At 33.3% G+C, this 10,019-nt stretch overlaps 1 protein-coding gene across 1 annotated transcript in view; it reads right to left on the reverse strand.

The window, feature by feature from the left end:
- Nucleotides 1-3,874, reverse strand: part of HEMD (uroporphyrinogen-III synthase family protein) — a 249,679-nt gene extending 245,805 nt beyond the window's left edge. The window contains exons 1-2 of the mRNA XM_089815017.1: nucleotides 3,703-3,874; nucleotides 3,492-3,607 (exon numbers count right to left, since the gene is read on the reverse strand). Coding sequence (XP_089671143.1) covers nucleotides 3,492-3,607; nucleotides 3,703-3,829 — 243 coding nt within the window. The 5' untranslated portion in view covers nucleotides 3,830-3,874. The remainder of the gene's footprint in view (nucleotides 1-3,491; nucleotides 3,608-3,702) is intronic.
- Nucleotides 3,875-10,019: the final 6,145 nt, after the last annotated feature.

Raw genomic sequence — 10,019 nt, forward strand, 5'->3', positions numbered from 1 at the left:
TAATCATATAATTTAATAAAATTTACATTTTACAAATGTGTCAATGTTTTGATAACGATTATAAAACTATTTAACAATGTTAAAATATTTTGCTTATTTGCTATAGATAGTAAATTATATTAATCAATTATTTATCATATAATTTGAGTATGATTATATTTTATAAATGTGTCAGTCTTTTTATAATGATTTTAAATCTATTTAGCAAAATTAAAATATTTTGTTAGTTTTCTCTCTCTCTCTCTCTCTCTCTCTCTCTCTCTCTCTCTCTCTCTCTCTCTCTCTATATATATATATATATATATATATATATGTGGTGAATTTAATGTCGAATTTTTTTCCAAATTTTTACTCTCGCCGAACTTCATCCAAATTTTTTGGTTACCAAACTCTTATTTGAATTCGAACCTTGTGACTTAGGTGTCTAGTGTATTGAGGAAGATTTAGCTTTACAAATATTATAAAAAGGACTTCACAAGGAAATTGATTCATTCCTCGATTTCTTTTTTATTTTGTTTGAGTTTCTCTCGAAGGGTTTGGACGTGGGGTTTGAGGAAACCTCAGTTCCTCCTTTGCACTTGGAGCTGGTAAATAATCCAGTGAATTGTGTTGATGCTGAAGATGTATGAGATCAATTGGTACTGAGGTATACCAATCTATTGATCCTGGTCTGCAATTTTCAGTCTGATATTGAAGATATTTCTACTGTGTTTATGCCTTGAGATTGCTGCAATTAAGAGCCGACTGGGATGGCTCTTCGTATGGGAGTTCTGCGGTTTCCTATGTTAAAGCAGCATTTGATTTGGTAAAGTTGCATTCGTTTGAATTTTAAGGGCATTCCATGAATTGCTTGCAGGCTGCATCAAACTATTAGCAGTGTTTTCTGACTAGAAGAAGTTATTGCTATTTGGTGGTGTGGTTTTATACAAAATGCTACAAGTTCCTATAAAACATTACTCATCATTCACAGGTGCCATTGTAATTTTGTTTGGGCTTTACAAATTGCAATTGGTGGATTTGGTATTTAAATATGTTAGCATTTATGGTTTTAGTTTCGATAATTGTATTTGTTTTCTCAAGAATTTCAATATATCCTAAAAATTACAAAAAACTCATATATATTCAAAACTCAAAAAAATTGCAAAAGCATTCAAAAACAAAACATCTATCCAGGACAGTTCTAGAGTGAGCTAGCAGGGCTATTACATGCAATTCCTGGTTTCTTCATTTTGTATTTTTATTTGCTGCTGCAAATTCTTCCATTAATTTATATTGTTATTCAAGTATGAATACAGTCCATGTTAGAACAATAAATTAGCAATGTTTTATTTTATTTTTAAACTTAATTTGTATGGATGAAGCTGCTTTGCTTAGTTTTTAAGCTAACTCAGGAATATCTCTGTTTTTTCAATTTTATACTTGTTTTCCTCCACTTTTTGCTTTGAGGAGAGTTTTCTATATTAAGAATTTTTTCTTTATGCACCCACATATTTGTTCTTTCTTTTCTACCTACATTCAATGTTCACAAATAAGTTAAAAGTTTACATGGTATTAGATCTCACAGTTGCTAGAAAGGAGAATTCTTTTTGCAGGTACTGAAGAATGAGATTTTCATTGTCTTGAGGGGTTTCTCTTAGTGAATTTTCTGTAGCCATGAACTGAAATAAAGTTTCATTTATAAGAGGTTAATTGTGTCTTCTGGCAACTATTCTCATCATTCTGTTGTCAAGCTGACCTCATAGAACTATTTATCTAGGAAAGAAGAGATAAAGAATCACTGCCTCAAGCAGGACCTAGTACCACATCTCCATTAACATGTTCCTGAGCCAAGCAACTATAGACAGAAAAATGCATGGTTGAACACTAATGACATGGTCTATAGACTAACACGTCTTACTGTTTCTGAGGATATTTTGCACCATATAGAGCACCCTGAATGCCCTTTCATTACTTGGACCATCATCCAGTAATCATATGGAGACATTGGTTCTTCATATGAAAGTGATATTTTCTTGGAACACCAAGTTTTTATGGATGATACCAAGATTTCTATTAACCCATCTTGTCTGAACACATCCTTTTGGGATGATCAATTTATTGATACCTCATCTATTGTTGCTTCTTCAGAGATGAGAGTCGCTTCATCAAAAGCTTCCAGTCATTCTTTGCAACAAAAAAATATATCTTCCTTCAGATATGGCTTTGTGGAATAAATTATTGATAGGTGTTACAGACTTATTTGTGGAGTCTCATATTGAATATTTTAAGGATAGTATTATTTTATACATCTTCTCTTCCATGAGGACGGTTCTTCTTCAGTTGTTTTGACGAGGCCTTCTGACCATATTCTCCATTCTCCACATGATCATTCCCCTTATAGAATGATATGAGTTTGGACATGTTGACACAACATTTTGAGAAGATCGTTTTACCTTTTGAGGAGATATATGAGTCTTTTGATTGCATTCTACATCAGTTCCTAAAAGATTCTAGAATGTCATATTCAACAATGCTAGATTTGATTATGACAACTTTCAGCATCAACACAGAAACTACTAAGCAGAGTTCAAAGACATCAATTATATTGAGCTTTCTTCCTACGTATTCCTTTCAGGATTGGGGGAACTTCATTCATTCATATTCGGTTTTGTTTCTTCCTCTGGGGAGGAATGTTGTTCAACAATCATGAAGCGTTTTCTACATCAAGTTTCGGGCATCTACCATTGAGTACACATTTTGTAGGAATCCATCATCTCCTCCATTTCATTTTCTGCAAAACTTTCTTGGAGTGAAAGATAATGCAGCACAGTAGCCCCCATGCAGATTTAGTGTGATTTTGAGATGGGCTTTTATTCCCACTGGGTTTTCCCTCTTTCTTCTTTCCATTCTTTAGGCTTTGTCTCCTTAGTTAGACTTAAAAGAGGAGTGTTAAGGCAATAAATTAGTAATGTTTTCATTTTTTTTAATCTATTATTTTATGGATAAAAGCTGCTTTGCTTAGTCTTTGAGCTAACTAAGGAATACCTCTGTTTTTTTCAGTTTCAATCATGTCTAACTCTGCTCTTTGTTTCCATGAAGGTTTTATATATTGTAATTATATTCATTTGTAACTAATGAAACATTTTTATTTCCATCTCACTCTTGTTCTCAAATTTTTCTTTATGCACCTGCATATGTGTTCTTTCTTTTCTAGCTACATTCAATGTTTGCGAGTTAGTTAAAATTTTACAGTCCAGACCTGTTTTCAATTATCGCACTTTGAAACCCATAACAGATTTGTAAACAATACCGCATAGCGATCCAGAAAAACTCTTATCAATTTAGAAATGGCAAAAGAAAAGAACTGGAAACAGACTAGGCCGAACAGAGTGGACCGAATCACTTGCACGAGATTCGTGATCTCGAAAGCTTAATGAAAGTAAAATATAATGGAATTACGAACGCAGATTCCGAAATACTTTGAAAAGATTGAAGAAAGATGACAAACTTACCAGCAACTTCATCAATCTTTCGTTCTTCCCTATTTCTCTGGTGACAACGACCTTATGCAGAGCCGCTGGACAGCCATTTGCATATTTCTGTTTCTCACTGGCTGAACCTCGTCGTCCTGGAAAAGCGCCCCATCAGTAAACGTCATTGACCATTGTTTACAATTAATGCATTTCGAATGTAAAATATCTTATGAAAGAGGAAGAAAAGAACCTGCAAATAGAGAAACAGAGCTTCTTGTTTGAAATTGAGTTTTGAATTTGCAAAAAGAGGATGTGCATGGAGATGGTGGTATTGCAGGCGCAGCAACAAATGTAGATGGAGTGAACGCGGGGGCCATTCGCAAGCCTCTGTGCCAACGGGACGGGTTCAATGCACAAGTGTTGATATCTCCTTCCTTTCTACCCTTTCTTTATACAAATATCTTCTCATTATGCCCCAGCTGCTGGAAGCGTATCCAATTGATTGGGCTGGAAGTGGGAATGCAGCAGACTTATCTGTGATATAATTGAGGTGGGCAGGTAGCTAAAATTGTTTGGTTTTTTTAATGTATTGTGATGTTAGGTTCTGTTCTATGCTCTCAATTACGGGCACATAAGGCTTACCCACTGAATCACATGTGAGCCTTTTCCTTATCCATTGAATCACCTGTTAGCAGTTCTAGTTAATCAATTCTATGCTTACCTACTGAACCATGTATTAGTGGTAAGTATGTGTTTTTAATTAAAATAATGTAAAACAATATAATAAAGAAGTAGAAAAGGGTAAATAGCTCTCTCTTTTTGGTAAGATATGTCTTAGTTTGTTGTTTACATATTGTTAATTGATAAGATGGAATAGTACAATTTAACAACAATTTTTGAAGTGTTAGGGGAAACTATTCAAACTTTTTGTGTTAAATGGGTAAAAAAATTGTTTCAAAAATCTCCACTAGTGATTCACAAATCTCCAATAGTCGTTCATTAAACACTAATGATACACAACTGCCAATTACAATATACACCTTAAACAATTCTATATTTGTAAATTTATATGACCTTGTGAAAAGACTATTAGATAGTGAGGGATACTACTATATTTAATGAAGTGGAAAATTTGATAACAAATCAAAAATTGTATGATAATGTTTTGATCCGAGGATAATTTATATATGATTTATTCATAATAATGATAAAAAGGTTTTTTTATTGAACAATGTTGAAATACATCAAATGGTAGGGAGAATATTGCATATGTAAAAAATAATAAATAGAAAATGCATTGAGATACAAAAATCCTAATTATCTTCCTAACTAGCTTACAATATATACATCATTCACTTGACATGTCTCTCATGCAAATGTAAAAATTGGTACTTGATCATTTCTCTTCACATGAAAGCACAAAATGAAAGGCAAGTTTAAATAGATGATCTTAAGACATGTCTTAATTTATTTGAGAAGTACTAGTCCATTTATAGTTACCCTTCAAATATGAATATTTCAATTCATAATGACATCAAACACATGAAAAAAAAATATAGAATATAAGCACTCATCTCCTCTCCATACTATAATTTTACCATACATAGTTAAATTTACTACTTACTACACTATAATAAAATATAATTAAACTTTGAAAAAAACTATATTAATCAAAATTAAATGTTGGATAAAAATTCATACAAACAAATTTATATTGACAAAAAATAAATTTATACATGATTTATTTATAATAAAATATGTTTAGATATTTGAAAGGTAACATAAAATGGATAATTGTAAGATAAATTAAGTATTAAATTTAAGTTTTAGTTGTTCATTGTCCAACAATTTCATAGATAATTATTGAATATAGAGTTATAATTTGAGTTCATAGGGTTTTTCTAATTAGAGATTTGATTTCAATATATTTGTGTATTTATGTCAGTTTTTATAGTGTGGTAAGTAGTTGTGAACTTAAATTCACTAGGTAATATTGTAATATATGGAGGAGATAAGTGATTATTCTTTATATTTTATGTCATTCTGGATCAATGTTTTATTTACATGATTTTAATACATATTTTGGCTAGTCTAGTATGTTTATTAACTCCAAGTTTGAATGGGGATATGCATTGTCCCTCATTACTCCCTTGTCCATCATGATGAATCTTCTGCAACTTAACAATAATTTATTTCGATTATAATTGTTTGAGTTGAAGTAATTACTAGAATAGATAATCAAATGATGTATTTTAATTTAAGAGTTACTACAACTCATACCCATTTGATTATGAATCTTTATCCCTAAACGATTTAGACCTAACCCTCAAATTTGTTATTCTTTAATCTAGTTTAAAAGTATAAGTGAGACCCTAAATTCTATTTAGAATAAACACTAGTGATATTGACTCTCTTTTTTAACATAAAATTAGAAAGCTAATTGACTTCTCATCCTTAACCCAATAAGTTTTAATTTTACTTTTAAAAGTATCATTCTTAAATATTCGAAGTGAACACCACATTTAAAAAATTAATATTAATAATAATATATTGATTTTACCATATATTTATAAAATTTAATCTCTTTATTAGTTTTACCATATATTTATAATTCAATTATATCATCTTATTATATACTAATCCCACTACAAGTTGCACAAGTACTTTCCTTTGAACAAAATGACACTTGTCAAATGGTCCCAAACCAACCCCCTAGTGGTCACCTCGTGATTCAAATTAAATTAGGCCTAAAGTGAATCTTCAATGAATGGAAATGGAAATGGTAATGGCCCTCATTCCAAAGCGGTCGCTTCATTTTAAATTGTAAATGTATATTTAATTATCTCTTTATAAATTTATATATATAAATAAATAGAATAAAATTTAATTATATATTAATTAAGTTTTTTATAAATAGAATGGGGACATTAAAATAGTACCTCCCATTTCCATTTCCATTCATTGAGGATTTGCTTTAGGACCAATTTAGACTAAATGATGAGGCAGCCACTTGGGGGAATTGGTTTGGGACCATTTGACAGGTGTCAACTGTTCAACAATTTATGCTATTCCAAGGAATAAGGGAGAGTAAGCACTTTTGCAACTTAGAGTGGAATCAACTCAAATAGGCTTTATTTATTCCACGTAAGCCAACACTTTAGCTAAATATGCCACTAAAAGTTGCCATCATCCAATGTATCTACCACCATCCCCAACATTTTATAGTTTTATATTGGTTTAAGATATGAATTAAATCAATGGAATAGATGTATTTATTTAAGATTTATTTGTGTAATCCTTGCTAGGTTGTCACTAGATACTCATATCGAATACTGAATTTATACAACTATAAAAAGAAAAGACAAAATTGAGTGTTCTCATACTTAATGATATAAAACGTTCCTAAAATGTTGGTTGTATGTAGAAAAGGCATACATGCAATCAAATTGATAATTAAAAATTGCCCACCTACTCTTCTTGGTAAGTGCTTGAATGATTAAAGGTGGGTATACTTGCTACAGAGATATGGGACAACTTCAATAGAACATAAGGTTGACACGTGTCCAGTCAGTTTTCAAGTTAAAATTAACTTGTCTCGTACGAATGCAGCGAACCCAAACCCCGAGGGGCACAACTTATCGTACCAATCATAACAGTTGAAAACTATCATGGAAGTGACACGTAAGGGAGCTTTGACATTATTCTCCAATGAAAATACACCTTGGAGTGAATATAACGCTAATTAGTTAGCTTTATAAAAATTTCAGCTCTCGCCATAGAAATTATTGAAGTGGCAAAGAGTGTTGGGAGTTCTTATGGGCAATTTTGTGGCCAGTGATGTTAACTTCTTTTGGACTTGGATGGCAAGTGTTGGGATTCATGCATTCATTTATTTAGTTTATTCATTCTTTGATTTTTTATTGTGATTATTTAGCTTATAAGTTGTTCAATTTTTAAGAAGTTATTTGTGGTGTTTGATAGTTTATGAATATTTAATTTTTGACTTAAATTATTATTAATAGTGTTAGTAACAATTTATGTAGTTTCTTTTGCTTAACCATTTTTGTAATAGAGAATTTATATGCATTATGTTCTTTTTGATGCATGCCCTCGAAGAGACTGTGATGGATGTTAGGGAGAAAAAGAAGAAAGGGGCTAATTTCACTGTCTTATACCAAGGGCTAATGTTTCGTCTTTTTCAGTTTCATTTGGCCCTTTGCCCTCCCCGTGTGATTGTTAATGATAATCTCCTTCCCTTTGAGGCCCCCCTTCGTCTGGAGTTTGTTGGGGGTAGTTGCGCCCCTACTCCTCAACCCTCACCAAGCCAAACTCTAGTTAAGCGTAGAAAAAAAAACCCTAGCCTTGGAGCCAATTGCCAGTAAAAAGATTGAAATTGATAAGAGAGTGGAGGTGAAAATTGGGGATTATGATGATGGAATATGTGGGAGAAGAAGGTCGGGAAGATTAGCTAAAACCCGTGGTAGATACAAACAAAAGGTCAATCACTCTCAAGAGGAAGAGGAGGAAGACACCAATTCGAAGGAGAGTGATAAGCTCTCAAGTGATGGTCAAGAGAAGGGGAAGGCTGCGACTGATAAAGAGGTGAAGAAGTGGGATTACAATTGGGATTTTGAGGTGAAGAATCCTACCACGGAACCCCCCCCCCCCCCCCCCCCCCCCCACCTCCAAGACCCCATGCATGATATTTCTGCTACCATCACCATGCCTTAAGTTGTTAACCAGGATAACCCCAAACCTAAGAAAGCCTCCCCAGATACTATTTCTTTCCCTATAAGAAAAGATGGCCTAGAAACGTTTAGGGCCCCCACTAATAATCCAGATGTGCAAGACAAAAGAAACTCTTCGATGAACTATAGCGGGACCCAAAAGTTGGGTGTTGCGGAGGATGGGGCTGTTAGCTGTAAAGATTTGCAAGAGCTGAAGGATAGGTGCATTACACTGGAGGAGGGCTTCACCCTCTTCTCAAAGTTCACTCTAAAAGTGACCCACGTGGCTGTGACCACTCTCCAACTTCTAGCTCATGAGTCAGAGGAGGGTGGTCTGGGGAAGAAGTACTTGAAGCTACTCTACAACTTCCTCATCAAAGATTGGGCTAAAGTCCTCCTTGCTAGGAAGGGAAAGAAAAAAGATGTCAATTAGTGGCCTCCTGGTGCCTGGTGTTTTTTGGTTTTCTACTGGTTTTACTTTCCATCATATGGTGATGATTATGTTTTTTTTGTTAAACTTGGATATTGGCTATAGGTGGTACAATGCAATGACCACCTACATGTCCTCTGTTAACTTGATAAACCTTGTTGTTGTTAAGAGTAGGAACTCTGGTACTATTAATTTATGTTTTGTTGATACTTGTGTTTTTGATGTAAATTGTTAGGGGTTTGTGTGGTTGTGTGGCTATCTGTTGGTTTTATGTTGGTTGTTCACTAATGTTGTAAAGGCCAACCCCCTAGTTTTGGTTTCTGTTATATCAAAAAGAATTAATGTAATTAAATTATTAAAAGTTATAATGTGTACATATGTAGAGAGAGCAAAACATTATAGATAGTTAGATTAGCAAGTCATATTGTCAGTATATACATAAGTCAAAATTTTCAATCTCATCACTAGTTGTCATTCTATTAGGATCTATTGTGATTATTTAGCTTATAAGTTGTTCAATTTTTAAGAAGTTATTTGTGATGTTTGATAGTTTATGAATATTTAATTTTTGGTTTGAATTTTTGTTAATAGTGCTAATAACAATTTATGTAGTTAAAATTATTAAAAGTTGCAATGTGTAAATATGCAGAGTGAGCAAAACATATAGGTGGTTAGATTGGCAAGTCATATTGTCAGTATTTACATAGGTCAAAAGTTTCATCTCATCACTAGTTGTCATTGAAGCAACTCCATTCTATTGGGATCTATTGTGTCACAATAGGAAGATAGCTAGAAAGGAAAATGGCAGAGGAGAAGAAAGTAGGGAATGGAGTAAGGAGAAGAAGAATGGGGGTAAAAACTAGAGAGGAAATTGTAGAGTCAAGAAAGACAAACAAATTGACAGAATGGGAAAGAAGGAGTTCCAACAACCCCATGCAAAATGTGGGAGCAACAAAATGGTCATCTTCGAATTGAAGAAGGACATTTCACAATTTTAAAGTGCCATAAGATAAATTTTACTATGGGGGGAGATCCTAGGAAAAACTACGTGGTGAAAAGGAGTGATTCTCTCCACCCAAAAAAAGCCTTATAGCAATGGCAATACCATCTAAGTCTTGGGTCGTTTCTAGTCAGTCCTGGGTCATTTTTGGTTTCCACTCACCCTTAAGTTGTCTTTAGTTGCATCCAGGAAGTCTCAAGTCATTTTTAATAACTTTCGTGGGTAAAGAATTGCATCCAATGAGTTGCTTTTGGGATAGTAGGTACTTCCCCACATGTGTTAAACTAGTTGATTATATGTCCAAGCACCCTTTGGGAGATGCATCCTTCCAAGTCAAAATAGATGTGAAAACCCCTAAGTTGGTGAAAAGTGAATGTGGACTCATGATTAGTCTTCTTAGTTAAAATGGT

This window comes from Cupressus sempervirens, chromosome 2 (genome assembly GCF_028749045.1).
Source record: "Cupressus sempervirens isolate cs-2001-9-10 chromosome 2, ASM2874904v1, whole genome shotgun sequence".
In the NCBI taxonomy this organism is placed as follows: Eukaryota; Viridiplantae; Streptophyta; class Pinopsida; order Cupressales; family Cupressaceae; genus Cupressus; species Cupressus sempervirens.